General features: G+C 33.8%; 1 protein-coding gene across 7 annotated transcripts in view; it reads right to left on the bottom strand.

Annotated features, from left to right (window-relative positions):
• The window catches only part of LOC134230413 (tumor protein p53-inducible protein 11-like), a 64,832-nt gene that overhangs the window by 16,104 nt on the left and 31,750 nt on the right, over nucleotides 1–16,978 (bottom strand). For 2 of the 7 annotated variants that reach the window (XM_062712236.1, XM_062712235.1), the window contains exon 1: nucleotides 11,607–12,426. The exons of 1 other annotated variant lie outside the window; for it this stretch is intronic. In XM_062712236.1, coding sequence (XP_062568220.1) covers nucleotides 11,607–11,755 — 149 coding nt within the window. In that variant the 5' untranslated portion in view covers nucleotides 11,756–12,426. Of the gene's footprint in view, nucleotides 1–1,986; nucleotides 2,184–11,606; nucleotides 12,431–16,978 lie in introns of those variants that run through there. 4 more of the 7 variants (XM_062712233.1, XM_062712234.1, XM_062712239.1 and 1 more) reach the window with 4 other exon arrangements.

Raw genomic sequence — 16,978 nt, 5'->3', positions numbered from 1 at the left:
ATTTAACACGCATGAAAAATAGGTTATTCCATAAGATATAACAGTATTGAATTTTATTTGGGTTAACCATGATACTGAAATCTCTGAAGATAAATTCTGCATGAAACCCTTTTTTTCTATAGTTCAGTTGAATCATTAGTACTTTACTATAGTACAAGCCAATAAAGAGACATGACTTGGCCTTTGATGAACTAATTCATCTAAGTATGTATCCAAGATCAGAAATTTCTATTATCAGTACCTGGTAATCAAAATTTTAAGGGGACAGACATGCTTCCTCGTAAAACAGTATTGCAATATCAATTTGGTCCACTATATCTCACTAAATGGAACAGTGTGTAATTGGTGAAGCAGAAACCTCCATATCTGAGGAATCAGCTGACAAAATCTACATGACAATAACTTGTTTCCAATAACTTGTAAATATCCATGATTGTGGCCAGAAATTAAAGTTACAGAATTTAAGACTAGATAATTTTTGTGTTAAGAAATGTATCTTGGTTACTAAAAAGATTTCTATCAGAGAAGGATGTTGAAAGCGGCACAGTTTTACAATATATAACATCTCTGTACCAATCCATCCCCAGGGGATTGGCTGTTAAGAGGTTTAGAACCTTCTTCTTCCCAGAAGCTTGAAGTCATAATAGGATTAAGATAAAGAACTGCATGAATACATAGTCAGTGTATTACTAATCATACAAAATTTTAAGGAAATGAAGTCTGCTGAAATCTTTGAAACAAATGCTAAAGGAAAAAAGGGGTCAAGGTCATGGAGAATGTTGAAGGTCAGAAAATGTCAGCATAATTGAATGGTTCCAATACATACAAGCACAAGAGTTTTTAAGAAAATTATCATAACTGCTTTGATACTGAGCTAAACAAAGCTTTATATGGTCATGCTAACAGTCACAGGGAAGAACAGGTATTAAGTTAGATTAAAATATCAAAACCCATTCCTATGAAACTGGGTCAAGGTCAAAAGCAATGTCAAGGACAGAAAAATTATGCTAATATATGTAACAGTATAAGAGTTTCAATAATAGCTTTTTATGATAGTTCTGATAGAATTGCTTTTCAACTAGATTAAACACATCATAGATAACAGTAAGGTCAAGGCAATACAGAGTTCTCACCAATGTTTTATTGATGTAATTTTTTTTATAAAATATCTTGAATAATTACTTTGAAAATGCAACTGCACAATTAAACACAAAATACAGTAAGGTCAAGGTCATAGGGAGGGTCAAAGTCAGAAAATTATGTGATATTCACTAGCTCTCACAAAAATGTATCAGTGGCAAAGCATATCTTATTTTTTTAAACTTTCTTTGAAAATGTGTTAATTTATACAAAGTGTTATAAAGTTATACAGAGGACAGGATGGAAAAAATAGATGTCAGTCAATATTGTTTCTTTTCTAATCTTCTATATATAAACACAGGCTGAAATGAGTTGACAGATGATGGGAATATTATCGCATGCCACTAATACAGACATGTAAATGAAAGTTCACATAAGAGTACAGGAAATACACAATAGGGCATAACAATTGTATTAGTATGACAAAGCTCATAACATGAAATATATTATATATGGACTGAATTCATATATAATATACACGTTAGGTTTTTACATTGTCTAATGCAGTTCACAATGGCATACATTCTGATAAACTTTTTATGAATTTAAGTGTATTAAAACATTTTTTATCTATCACATTAATACAAATATTTACTGCTGGTCACTTTCAATGAAACTTCCCTATTTCCTAGTTCCTGCCTTTGCTATGTATATCTACAACTTAAATCCTGATAAGTCCATTGTTTATTTTTTATACGTAAAACTCCAGAGCAGCAAGAAACTATTACCTGGTGACACTGTAATGAACATAAGATTAGCCCCTCCCACTAACACACCTGCCATATATCCAAATAATAAAAATTCCCAGCATTGTGAAATAAATAGTAGAATTCTATACTGACTTACTCTGAATCCCCTATGTTATCCATGAGATAAACTCCCCGTTTTGTCAGCCTTAGTGTGGACACAGAGAGAGCCCCGCTTACTAAATCAGTCACAGATCAGGAAGTCCTTATAAACAGTATCAGTCATCAAAATGTTTCTCCCTTACGAGGAAAAAATTCCCCCTTACACTATAGGAGGGGTTTGTAAAACTGATATTTTAAGTGTGTTCATTAACGTTTCCTGGTAAACAACTTAACTGACCTGCCAATATAAAAAATTGGGCTCATCAAATTGTAGTTTTTTCCCTGATAAATTTACCTGTTATGTGCTAATCAAGCCTGAATCGATCAAAGAAACCCCTGGCAAGATCAGACCTATGCATCAATTACCAAGCTCTTGTGATTACATAACATCAATTATGATTCATTATTTTTCACTATATTTCAAATAAACAAGATAGAAATGTCAACTATACAGGAATAGTATGTTGTCGTATCTTATCTCAACTCACTGTGATCTCTTCTGAAGAAAAAACAAGAGATGTTTGTAAAACACTTATGCCCGGCCCACCCCCCACACTGGAATTTTTCTAAGGCCATAACTCTGTCAAAAATGGTGTCATCGTACCCAAAACAGAACTTGATCCATACATTCATCTGATATATCTGCATACTTAATTTCATTTCAGTATGTGCAACCTCTGCAAAGAAAATGAACGAAAACTTCAAATAATTGGAATTTTTCCAAGTCCAAGGGGCATAACTCTGTCAAAAATGGGGCGATCATACCCAAAACACATCTTGGCCTAGATATTCATCTGATATATCTGTATACCGAATTTCATTTCAGTATGTGCAACAGTTGTGAAGAAAATGAACGGAAAATAAGTGGACCGACAGACCGACAGACAGCAGCAAAGCAATATGCCCTCCCTTCTTCAAAGGAGGGCATAAAAAAAACTCAATTAGAAAAGGGGAGCAGGCGCGGATCCAGGATTTGGAGTTAGGGGGGGCGCCAAAATTAGGCAAGGGGTCTGGGGGCCGCCTTGAGGCCCCCAGTGGGTCCAGGGCAAAGCCCTGCCCTCAAAGCCCCCGGAAGCTTGGATTCTAGAGATTTTGAAGGGTTAAAATGAGGTCTACCAAAGCCCTGGTGGGGGCCCAAAGGAGGGATTCTAGAGATTTTGAAGGGTGAAAATGAGGTCTACCAAGTAGACATTTTTGATTTACGCTAACTTTGACAATTTTAGGGGGGGCGCGCGCCGGGTGCGCCCCCCCTTAAATCCGCCACTGGGGAGGGGGGTATATGGGCCACAATGCTCAATTTGGTATTAAATATGGCTCTTCTTGTTCATCACTAGTAGATCTTTATACCTATATAAACTCATGTACAACTTTGATCACCCATTGCATTCCAACCATTTGCTTTCATTTCCTGATATGACTGATCATGACTTTTCTGTTCTTAAAAGTTCTTAAGATGTTTCCTTCACAAAATTATGCAAGACTTTTGAACTTTTATAATACAGCCCAATCCTACTCTTGGGAATCACATGTTATGAACTCCCCTTAAAAGACAGTTCATCTTTCATTTGAACAATTGAATTCCCTTCAACCAAGGATACTGTTTGTCAAGTTTGCTTGAAATTGTCCTGTGGTTCTGGAGAAGAAGATGAAATTGTGAAAATTAGTTTATTAAGACACTGACAACAACAATAACAACCAGGAAAACAACAAATAATGTAAGTTTTAACTTACTAACACACACACACACACACCCCCCCCTTAACCATTTCATTTAATTTCAAAATAAATTTTTATTTTCCTTCCTGACCAAAAAGGCATTCATTAATTCTTTAATTTACATCACTGAGCAAGAAAAGCATGTAATTGTACACCAAAAGAGAACTGAAAATGATTGTTGTTAAAAATATAGTCTTATAATTCTGTAACAATTTTCCATACATAAAAAATCCAACAGTCCTTTGACTGATTTTGTGTGACCAAATTAAAAAAAAAAACCCAGCTACAAAACTATTAAGGAAAACATTCAATTTTTATTGCTCTAAAGATAAAGCCTAAATTAGTGCGATTTTTTGCTATAAAGAGTGCTATCAGAGTTTCCTTACACTGGATAGAGAAGTTCATTTCTATCTCATAAATCGCAATGTAGAAACACATTAGTAAATCAATATGACACACGGAGGGGGGTTAATGTGTAGTAATCATCTAACTTATTCAGTGGTGCTAAACTGCATAGAAAAAGACATAAACCAGATTCCCTGTGTAATTACACAGCCTTACAATAAAAGTCACTTGTATTCCATGTGAATTATCCTCTGTGACATCATCAGTATCGTACAATGAACAATGTAAAGCTAGCTAGGTGTCATCATTTTTTGCATTCTACATTAAGCTAGAAAAAATGAAACTTTTACAGATTAAAAAATTTGTGCTTTCTGACTCAAATTGCATGGTCTTTGACCAGAAAAGGTTAACACAAAACAGTTGAACTTTGGTATCTTAAAGAGTGATCTTTAGAATACCATTGACTGATTTTATTAATGAGAGGTAAAAATAAGTATTTTAAAAATTCAAATTTTCATGCCAGAGCTTAACTTGGAAAACTGCCTTACTTTGTACCTATATAGTTACTTTGTTTTATATTGAATGTAAAATGCTTATCTTTTGGTGAAAACACTGAATTTCATATTTGAAGTAAACCAAATTATACATGTTACCATTATTAAAACTGAGCTGGTTTTACCAATATTTTCAGCATAACTTGGTTTGAGAAACTTATACTTGTATTGACTAAATTTAAAAATGGAAGAATTTTGCATTTAAAAAGTCCATTTGAAAAAAAAATCCCTTCCTTCTCCAGAAAGTTTTGGTAAAGTTGAGAATCAAAAACTTGCATTTCTTTGGCCTTACAATGTAGTTACTTTGGCAGTCTTTGTGAAATATGACTAAAATCAAATTATCTGAGTCTTTCTCTATATTCTCCCTCTAGGTTTATGGTACTTATTAAACAATATCAGTTTACAGTATTAATAAGCATTTATTTCTGTTTATTAGGGCTACCAGGGAAAACTATCAGTTATTAAGATAATTATTTTCATACTATTAGAGCTTATGTTTGTATTACATTACATCTTTATTACAACATATGACCATGAAAATGAGACACAAGACTGTATCAAAAATGCTACTACTATTTTATTCTGAAAAATGTTCAAAAAAGCAGGTTAAAAATTTAATTCCAGGTTCAAGTGCCTAAATTTGCATAAAAAAGCATCCTTCCACCAAAGGACTAGATTTTATTCATTTCCATGAAGTCCTTATAAAGCCCATTGTTTGTCGGTGAATCAGGATTATGTTCAAAATGCTCATCAGCATATGCCATCATCTCCACTGGTAGCTAATCCGCGCTTTACTCTTAATGATAATCAATTGACGCACTGATCTGTCACCTTACGGAACAGTCCGTACAATGCCCTGAAAAAGTTCACAGAATAGCCAGCTCCTTACTGAAAGCCACCGAGACACAGCCCGGGCTAATAAAACCAGCAAATGCTGCAGAAGAAATGGCTCCAATTGGATCATCAAATCTGTAATTTTTCTGTCTTCAGTAAATCATTGTAGACACTTGAGGAAGAGGAGAATGGAGAGCCTACCAATAATCTTGGGATATTCACCGAATCCTTGGCAACAGTTAATTTCCAGATCAAGTTTTTGTCATTTTTTGATAACTATACTGTTCAGTTAATCTTACAACTTCAAGCAAACGACTTGTTTACTACACCAGTACAAATATATATTCTCGGGACAGCTAAATTGCCTTTTCCTGTAACTGAAGCTCTAATGTTGATTTGTTGAATATATGTAAATGCACCATTGCAAATAGTTCATCCTATTACTCTAGTATTTGTGATCTTTGACAAAGAAGACATTTCTCTCAATTCATATTTGTCAAGAAAACAAAACAGCAGTGTTTGCCAATTGCAATATGACTTAATTATTTTTAAATAACAGAACAATTAAGTATCTAAAAAAATGTTAGATCTTTAATTAACTACAGTATAATCAGTTTTGTATAATGCTGACAATTCCTAGGGAACTTAGCCAATATAGCTTTGAGTAAACTTAAAGCCATGGTCCTGTTATGCACGTACTGACAAATGCTGTTTGAAAGACAATCAAACTTTCGCTGTGGTTAATATGAGAGAAATTTGTTTATGAACAACAGCTAAACAATTAGTGTAGAACTTCATTATATGAATGCCCATGTTAAAATTAACAAGTCAACACACCTGATCCATGACTGAAATCAAGCAAAACTTAATTGTCCTCTTTTTCAATCAACTCAGTTTCCACTCCACTCAGCTTAATTCACATTGTTTGGACAAATGCTCTAAACGCTGAGCCACATGGGCCACAAGACAATTTTTACTAGTATTTCGAAGTCTATGTGTTTCTTTTCTGGTATTAAAAGAACAATCCACAAATTCTGACTTGTCTAAAACTGCTCCAGCAATTCCTTTTGATTATAGTTTGAGTTTCAAAATAAGCCATTATACAATTGTCTAATAATGATTGATAGCCTAAAAATTGGACATATAGCATCTACAGTCCATAGAGGAATTGCAGGTATTTACCTCTTAGATAGAAATAAGCCAAGATAATCTGTCATCAGTGAGAAACCCAAAACAATTCCTAAATAGGGCAAGCATCATTAATTCAAAAGCAATAATAAACAAGCTCTACCTTTAAATTCATAAACCCCAAGGGGAGACAATTCTCTCAGTTTCCCTGACAATTTGTTTGTACAAGGTGTTTGAATTAATTTTAAGGCAATGATTGATTTATGACCACAATAAGAACTTTTATAGGAAATAGCAAAAACTACGTAATAAAGGACTCACACTGGAGCCATTAATTAGATATAATATTATAGTACTGAAATTAAATGACTGAAGTTTTTTAACAAGTATTGGACATTGTTTATATGACCTAGGGAAATCAATAAATTTGTATTCCAACAAAGCAATCACCTTCAGAGATATAAAGTTTCAAAGTGACATTCATTTTATCAGATCTCTATCTTTTAATCTTGTAGCGGCAGCTATTCGTTTCTTTAGGTCTTAATGTTACAAATGAAGACACCAGTATCTGCAGTTATCAGTCTCCAAAAAAAAAAAAAAATGAAAAAATAAAGACCAATAACAAATCTCTCAAGTCCATGTCAAAAGTCCAATGAAATCCTACCAAGTCTTAATTCAGCTGAAACCGGTAAACTTCCTATTGTTTCTTATAATAGTCTTGGCTTCTGCCGACAATCGGCAATGCATCCTTAACTTCTCTGTAGGGTTCTTACTATACAATTAATGTTCATTATCACTAACATCGATTTTCTTCTTTTTTTTCTTTTCTTTTGCCCTTTTGAATATAAATCAGCAAGTCGGAATTCTTGTTAAATAATTCAGTTTATGAAATATTTGTCTTGCTCTATGTGTGACATTAGATTAGATTAACCTTATGCATGATGGGTTGCCTTCATTTTAAAGATGATATATATAAGTCAAACACAGTATTCCAGAAAAGTTTTGAAATTCCATCAAAACCCATAATCTGACCTTGACCTTACATCTGTTTGTAAGTATTGATTGTGCTAAAGATTTAGGAAAATGTGTTTTTGACAGAATACCTGAGTATGCTATATGATTTTATCTGTAAAGTATGGCATGGAAGAGCATTTAAACTCTGATTCATGTGACCTTGACCTTATGCAAAAAAAGAAACCTGACCACATTCTTAGTCACAAAAATAATTTCTCCACATATATCTTTCCTGAGGCTCCTCCAGTTCTAAGATTTGTCTTTAAGAGTTTTTTGATAATTTTCCACTACTAACATGTGACCTTCACTTTGTTTTAAATGACCTTTGTGCAGGGTCATAACATAAGATCAAAATCAGCCCTGGGGCAGTTATGATTTTAGGTTAAAAAAATATGTGGTGGGCAAGACCTTTACACTTCACACTTAGTGAACTTGCATGACCTCATTCAAATGACTCCAGTGAGGGGTTACATGTATTATTCACAGTGTTTGGTTTTTAGCAGCATTTGAACATTTACAGCACAAGGTAACATTTTTTATATTGTGATCTGTTTAACCCCTATTATTGTTCTATACCCCTATAGTTGCCCATCCTTGCTATTTTTACTTTGAAAAAAATATTACATCCCTCCTATGTCCTTATTTTTCTCATTTTAAAATTGATTTCTAATTTTTGCAAGATAAAATTTTCTGAGAGATCTATACCCAGAATTTTTTTTTCCTTTTGGGGAAGTTCTTAAAAGTTTTTTCCCCCTTTAAAATATGGCTATTATGGTAAAAAGAAAATCTGACAACTGGAGAATGGTTTATTAAAGAAATTGAAGAAAAAACCCACACACATCCTACATCTAATAAATCACTATAATGTTTTAAAGGATTTACTCAAGCTCTCAACAGAAATGTTTTATACTGTGTTCTCAGTCCAGATACTTGGTCTTCCTGGCAAATGCTTCAAAACAAATTATGTGTCTGCATGGATGCTAAAGCAGTAACTATGAACACAGTAAATCACTCAGTGCAGCAATTATAAAGTCTTGTAACACTTTCCATGATATCAAACATATCATATGGTTCTAGCAGCATTTGTTCCCCTCACAAGTTTAGTTCAGAATGATTGTCCATATCTAATGCACATTTCTTGTTATCTAAAAATTATCCTGATATTTTCACCTTGATGCAGATCCAGTTTTTTTTTATTTTGTACATCTAATTTCTTTTTTAATATGACTTTACTCAAGTGGCCATAATAAAATTAATGGCATAAATCAATTTCATTTCTGAAATATGTACAGTCTGTATGTTCTCAATGGTTGGGAATAGACCCTCTGTGTATTTATTTAGTTGTCCTGTATGGATCATAACAATGGACCCCATTCAATGGGATTCTGGATATAATAATTAAAATATCTTTTAACTGCTAGAATCAAACTGATGTATCTTATAACTTCTATATGAATTCTTTTAGTCTTAAGTTTACATGTCTATTGATCAAATGGAAGCTTTAAGCTCATTTATTACCCCTTCCATCCTGTTGTATTCTTAATTCTTTTTCCCTTAATTATTAATCAGACTTGGGGAGAAGATTCCTTTTCTTTGTTCTTTTTTTTTTTTTTTTTTTTTAATATTCTTACAATGAAATTGTGACTTATTCTACTTCATATTAATTAACAAAGTCCTGCCAGTGTCTATCAGTCATTGTCTTTGTAGAGAGACAATTTAAGGAAGGTAGGAATGTAATGGATGTAATGGATTTGGGCCATGGCTATAGCTCAGTTAATGGTAGCTAGAGAACCTGTGTTGAGTAATACAGGGGTACCAGGTTCGATTCCTGGTCCAGCCAGTTTCTTCTTTACCTTTACACAAGTTATAAAGTTGAGAAAAGAATGAAGAGCCATATTATGTCAGCTTTCAGTGATTTGATCAGCACTAACATAATTTTAACAATGCATGTCTTGCAGACTTGGGTACTCAGCTGTTGGGTTCAAGTCTGCAAAAGCAGTTATAAAAACTCAATTCTATTGAGGGAAGTTGACATGCAATGGCCTTCATCCATCCAGAAGTTACAGACATACAAAATATCTGTCCACTTCTTGACAGGGAATATATGTACACCTCTGTATCTGTTTTTAACTCTAAAATTTAGAGTCCTCAGGTGAGAATAACAAAAATCAACGGACTAGAAAATTTGTCTTTCTTCTGTTTTTATAAGGTCCGTCTGTCTGTGTCCTAAAGGAACTTTTTATTACCACACAATCCTCAATTTTAGTTTGTTTATACCTAAGTCATGTTTGTATCTTTATTATCCAAGCATAAATATACATTAGATGAATGTTCCATGCAAGAAACAAAGTTTACACTGTTATATTTACAGGACGGCAAATTTAATCCTAGTGCAGGGCTAATTAATACTTTGAACGGCAAATCTGTTTATAAACGTGTTTTAGAAGTTTCAGATAAAAATTGGAACTGTTGATAAACTAGCATGAATATGTGAAGTTTTTATATATTTAATTTATATGCACTTTCTTCTTTACTTTCAAATAACACAAAATCCCTAAACTCATATTTTACAGATTTTTATTTTTACATGAAATAATTCATGAATGCTTTTGCTACAGCAGCGGATTTAATCCTTGCTAAGAGGTGCATCAATAACAGACTTTTATTTTTTATGTTTATAAAGAGCATCTCTATCTCTCTTTCTCTCTCTCTCTCTCTCTCTCTCTCTCATCCCACATGGGATTTTTTTCACCACACCTATTGATAAACCAGAGGCTTTATGCAGAAATCAAGTATTTTATACAATTTGCAGTTTTATCTTGGACAAAGAAATTTAATTCAAAGATGTGAATATTTCAAAATGATTTTTTTATTGTTTGATTGAAAATCATGCATTGATTATTAGAAACATTTATTGGCTGAAATATTAAAAAAAAAAAAAAAAGATGCATTTTGTAAGACCAAATTTCTCTTAAGGACAGACGAGACGTTTCCCAAATATCTGTTTTGTACATCTTCATAATGTAGGAAAAATATATACAAAATTTTAATTACTTTCTGATTTCTAAACTGGTTTCTTTTTGAAAACATTTAGTTTTTAAAAAGTAGAAACACTAAAAATATGTTTTTTGCAAACTAAGTTTTTTTTCCCTAAAGGATTATATAAGAAATGCCATCCTTTGGTATCTCGTTCAAATGCCTGGTAAGGTACCTTTTTTTGTGAGTAAACATGTTAAAGTAGTAATTCTTCAAGGACAAAATCTTGGAAAAAGTTATCTATTATTGAGGAACGTCTCGTCTGTCCTTAAAACATGTAAAAAGAAATTCTTAAAAGAAACTTTTTGCAGAATTACAGTAAAACTTGGATATAACAAAGTCACTGGGACCTATGGAATTACTTCACTATATCCATAATTTGTTATATCCATATAGGGAATTCATTAAATTTTTGTAGCTGGGGATCCAAGATAACTTTGCTATATCCATGAATTTGCAATAACCTGTGTTCGTTCTAAAAAAGTTTTACTGTATTTAGGATATGGGGCAAAGGATGCAATTCCCGACTTCATAATGCATACACTAGAAAAAATTATCAATTTTTTTTTTATAGATACACAGTCACCAATGGTCTAAATGATATTTACTTCTTGGTCAACTTAACTAAGCAATTTCACTTTTTAACAAATTCAAGAAATTCACTGGGCAAAAAAAAAATTACAGCCCCAACTAAACCCTTGTTCTTGAGCAAATAGGAATTTGCACTTCATTGTCCAAATAAGCTAATTAACACAATTTTTTTCTATATTCCCATCAGTCAGAATTCTCTACACATCTAAAATTCTTCCATTTTCCACATATTTCAGCTTGTGGAAGATGTGTGTGGCACCAGTCCTTTTCCAGCTTGTGGAGATGTGGCACCCTTACTTAATTTCTAGCTTGTGATGTGGCACCCTTACTTACTTAACTTGTGAAGATGTGGCCCCTTTACTTACTTTTCTAGCTTATGGAGATGTAGCACGTTACTTACTTTTCTAGCTTGTGGAGATGTGGCACCCTTTTGATATGTGGAGTACGGAGTTCACTTCCCACAGTATCCACTTCAGTCAGAGAAGCATCATTTGTTTCCACATTTTCTGACTTTTTCTCCTCTACATTTTCTGATTTTTTCTCTTCCATTTTTTTTTCTTCCAAACTAAATATCCAGACACTAATTAATTCTAATTACACTGTAAATCCCTTTTTAATGCCTCAACATGAAGTAAGAAGTAAACTTTCAAACTAAAACACTGGACTTTCAGCCTCCATAGAATCTACTGACTATTCCCCCACGTTGTGCGTTAGTTTCTGGACGGTGGCATCTGTCGTCTGCTGAACCACTCTGTTTATCAGGATGACAGATTTTCCAAACTCTCTGATGACACACAAGGTGTTGCTGAGATCTATAAATAGTCAGATTGATCTTCCAGAGAGGCTTGCTGCACAATCGGAGAGAGCATCTATCAAGTCTCTCACCGATAATCAAAATATACACAAAAACTATCCAAAATAGATCTATCTTGTATCCACTTTCCTCAAAGTAACACTTCAATATGTTTTCTGATGATTTTTTTTTTTCTCCTCACAGATTTCCTTTATTCAGTATTTCCAATTTGTTGTGCAGACGTCTTAATGATCAGAAAGATGCGATAAAAGATTTCTTTCTCCATCAAGTGTAACATAAAAACGCCACACCAACTCAATAAAATGCCCAGTTGATAAACATCAAATTGAGAAAAGTTAAGCCCACGATTGAACTGTGGTCATTAACTTAAATGATAAAACATGTTATGAAAGCCTGAGATAAACTTATCTATACCCAGTGGCAAATACCACAGATAGAGAAACAGTGTAATTAAAAACAAATGATTTCATTTCCTAAATACGTAAACAGGCTGGACATTGCTGGAGGTGGAATATATTTAAGTTACGCACTGAATAAAATGTGATCTAAACATTAAAGTAGTGCCTCCTTATGTGTATATCCTCAATCTCAGAGCCAAAATAAAAACAGTCTTCTATTATCATTATCTCTTTCCAAAATATTTTTATACAGACATAATGCAAATATTTCTAATGTTTCTTTGAATTTAAGTTTTCTTTAATCTTTAAGTGCAGGGTTATTTCACATAAATGATGGATAAACTGAAATAGAAGCCATTAAAAGCTGTCAATTTTAGGCTACCTCTAATGTGATGTTCAATTTGTGATACAGATTGTGTATTCCCTGTGGTGTGTGTCATTAGTTAGATTAACTCTCAGGCTGCCTCTACGTAATGACAGATTATTTGAAACCAAAGCTTATACTGGTCATCACTTACAACACAGGATAAGGTGAAAACTATCTACACAACATTAAGGTTCATAAAACCTCTGCTCTAGCTCTCATATAAAATAAAGCTTAATGCTTATTATTTTCTGAATGAGTATTAAAATACAGTCTATTATTGTATAGATTGTGGGGTTAAACTGGAAAAAAAAAAAGGGATTTCAACTTATTAAGAAATATTAGTCATTTTTTTAAGTTAATTAAGAGTTATCTCTCTTATCAGAGGGTCAATGAACCTTAATATATATATGCAAACTTTAGATATGCATTAAGTGGAAAGGTTTCTATATGTTAACACCCCTTCCCCTCCCCAAACCCCAAAAACTCAATTAAAACCTTAACAAATATGACCACTGAAGTAGGAAATCATATCCCCAGTTTGGGATGAAATTAATGCTCAAATTCTTAAGGACATTCAAGAACAAAGCCATTATCACTGTTTCCCCTATGATTTTCACTCTACTTTAATTTGGTCTAATTGTTATGTAGAGAAGAGATATTTATTACTTATATATATATAATTACTCAGAATACATGTCACTTTCAGATTTTGCTATAGTCAGATCTGTAAAACAGATAATGCAAATATAAGTTTTGAAAGCCAATATTCAAGATAACTATATTCAATATTCATTCAATACGTACATTTTAGAAAATCTTAAATAATCAATGCTATTTATGTGCATTTATTACTCCTTGTAAGCAGTACTTAAAGAAGAGAAAGACATAGACTAATGTGGCAAAGGCATTCGTGCGACAAGATTAGCAATTAGTGGACAGAACGTGAAAAAGAAGAAAAACAAGTCTGATTAGATAAACGCTTATAAGCTCTAGTAGCCTACAGAAGTTACGGCTCTGACAGTAAGCCGAGGATGTGTCTTCGAGATGTGACAACGAATTATAAAACACTGGTAATGACGTCAGTGTAAGCGGAAAGTGCACAACTTACGCAGGATCAATGGAATTTCAAAAACATTGGGACTGTTACAATAATACTTGATCTACGTGACCTCTCATATGCTATAGTAATGAAGCTGCCTTTATGTCCTCCCATTAATAACAAAATGTCCAGAATAAAGCCAAGGTCCAGATTAAAGTCAGCCAAGCAGTGACAAACGTATTGAAGACCAAGATCTCAGCAGGAAATTACTCAGTCTTTAATCCTGGATTTCTCTTTAAAGAAAGATTCTGACTTTTTAGCTAATTGATCCTAAAACTTATATCCTCAAACAAATTTTTTTTTACAATTGTAGCACACAAAAAAAAGAAAAAATTTTTGAGATAGTAAACCAATTTGCAGAGATCAAATTATTTCGAAGATGAAATTGTAACACGAGGCCCATGGGCCACATCACTCACTTAAGAACATGAGCAAATTAACAAGAGGCCCATGGGCCACCTCGCTCACCCGAGCACTGTGGCTAGGAAAAAAGTAGAAATTGGTTTATTATTGAAAACTTTAAATCCAAAAGTAAACGTTTGACCAGTTCTGGTTTTGCTATTCTTGAGAAGATGATTTTTAAAGAATTTTCCTATATATTTCTATGTAAAACTTTGGTCGGCCATTTTGGCCCCGCCCTACCCCCAGGGGTCATGATTTAAACAAACTTGAATCGACACTACCTGAAGATACTTCCATATAAATATGATCAATTATGACTTTGTTATTCTTGAGAAAAAGATTTTTAAAGAATTTTCCTATATATTTCTATGTAAAACTTTGGTTGGCCATTGTGGCCCTACCCTACCCCCAGGGGTCATGATTTGAATAAACTTGAATCTACACTACCTGAGGATGCTGCCATATAAATATGATCAATTATGGCTTTGTTATTCTTGAGAAGAAGATTTTTAAAGAATTTTCCTATATATTTCTATGTAAAACTTTGGTTGGCCATTGTGGCCCCACCCTACCCCCGGGGGTTATGATTTGAACAAACTTGAATCTACACTACCTGAGGATGCTGCCATATAAATATGATCAATTATGGCTTTGTTATTCTTGAGAAAAAGATTTTTAAAGAATTTTCCTATATATTTCTATGTAAAACTTTGGTTGGCCATTGTGGCCCCACCCTACCCCCGGGGGTTATGATTTGAACAAATTTGAATCGACACTACCTGAGGATGCTTCCATATAAATATGATCAATTATGGCTTTGTTATTCTTGAGAAGAAGATTTTTAAAAGAATTTTCCTATATATTTCTATGTAAAACTTTGGTCGGACATTGTGGCCCCACCCTACCCCCGGGGGTTATGATTTGAACAAACTTGAATCTACGCTACCTGAGAATGCTTCCATATAAATAGTGATATGATCAATTATGGCTTTGTTATTCTTGAGAAGAAGATTTTTAAAGAATTTTCCTATATATTTCTATGTAAAACTTTGGTTGGCCATTGTGGCCCCTACCTTCCCCCGGGGGTCATGATTTGAACAAACTTGAATCTACACTACCTGAGGATGTTTCCCCATAAGTTTCATCTTTCCTGGCACGGTGGTTCTTGAGAAGAAGATTTTTAAAACATACCACCAAATTTTCATTAATTCCCAATTATCTCCCCTTGAAAGAGGGCGTGGCCCTTCATTTGAACAAACTTGAATCCCCTTCATCCAAGGATGCTTTGCGGCAAGTTTGGTTGAAATTGGCCCAGCGGTTCTTGAGAAGAAGTCGAAAATGTGAAAAGTTTACAGACAGACGGACAGCTAGACAGATGGAAGCCGGACAAAATGTGATCAGAAAAGCTCACTTGAGCCTTAGGCTCAGGTGAGCTAAAAAACACAAATCAGCTCAGCATTGAAAAGTTTACTTGTTGGGGGGAGCAGGATTTGAATTCTCTATTACTTAAGAATGTCACTATATCAATAAATATTACTTGATCTCCCATTGTGACCCCTAGCTAACACCCCCCCCCCCCCCCCCCCCCCGACATTCTTTGAATTTATTGAAACCTTCAATACTTGCAGATGCTTATATGTCAATTTGACTAATCAAAACTTTTCAGTTCTGGAGAAGATATCTTCCTTATATCCTTCTGGAAAACTTGAAAAATGAACCCTCATTGTGGCCCTGCCCTAACCTGGGGGGGGGGGGGGGGTCATGATTTGAACAAACTTGAATCTACACTACCTGAGGATGCTACCACTTTCATATTTCCTATATATTCCTATGTAAAACTTTGATCAGCCATTGGGCCTCCCCCCAACCCTCGAGGGTCATGAATTGAACAAACTTGAATCTACACTACTGAGGATGCTTTCACCTGAGTTTCATCATTCCTGGCCCAATGGTTCTGGAGAAGAAGATTTTTAAAAGATACCATTAATTTTTCATTAATTCATAATTATCTCCCCTTGGAAGAGGGCTTGGCCCTTCATTTGTAAAATCTTGAATCCCCTTCACGTCGGTGATTCACCCAAGGATACTTTGTGGTAAGTTTGGTTGAAATTGGCCCAGTGGTTCTTGAGAAGAAGATAAAAATGTGAAAAGTTTACAACAACAACAAACAACAGCCTTCGGCTCAGGTGAGCTAAAAAGTTATTGAATCAATGAAATTTTATGAAGGTAACTATGAAAACAATGGACAATTGACAAATTTCAGTAAAGATCACTTGTGCCTTAATTTAGCTCTTGATTTAACTTTGTTCCAATCTTTTTGTGAAGAATGTAATAAAATTCTCAGTCTACTGCAATTCATTTCTTTAGACTTGAGACAATGGTAATTTCAACTTACACATTATTTGTAGCGCACAGATACAATAAGGAGGCCGGAAAAAGCGAGGCTAAAGATTTTTGTCTTGGGGCACAAAAATTCTTTTTTCTTTATAAAAGTAGATAATTTAGGTTTCTAAACCTGCAATATTCTAAGAGGTCATACTTAAAAGAATTGTTTTTGATTGTTTTTTGTTTAACATCCCTCTTGAGAATCTTTCACTCATATAGAGATGCCAAAACTTGCTGATGGAGAGATGTAAATTTCTGGCCTTATATGCTTGGCAATCAAAGCCATTAAGCAGCAAGGAATCTTTTT

The sequence above is a fragment of the Saccostrea cucullata genome, unplaced genomic scaffold, assembly GCF_032062105.1.
Source record: "Saccostrea cucullata isolate Sc308-1 unplaced genomic scaffold, CSIRO_AGI_Scuc_v1 ctg756, whole genome shotgun sequence".
Taxonomy (NCBI): Eukaryota; Metazoa; Mollusca; class Bivalvia; order Ostreida; family Ostreidae; genus Saccostrea; species Saccostrea cuccullata.
Note: the sequence above shows the minus strand (reverse complement) of the source record. Positions and strands in the feature narration are given on the sequence as shown.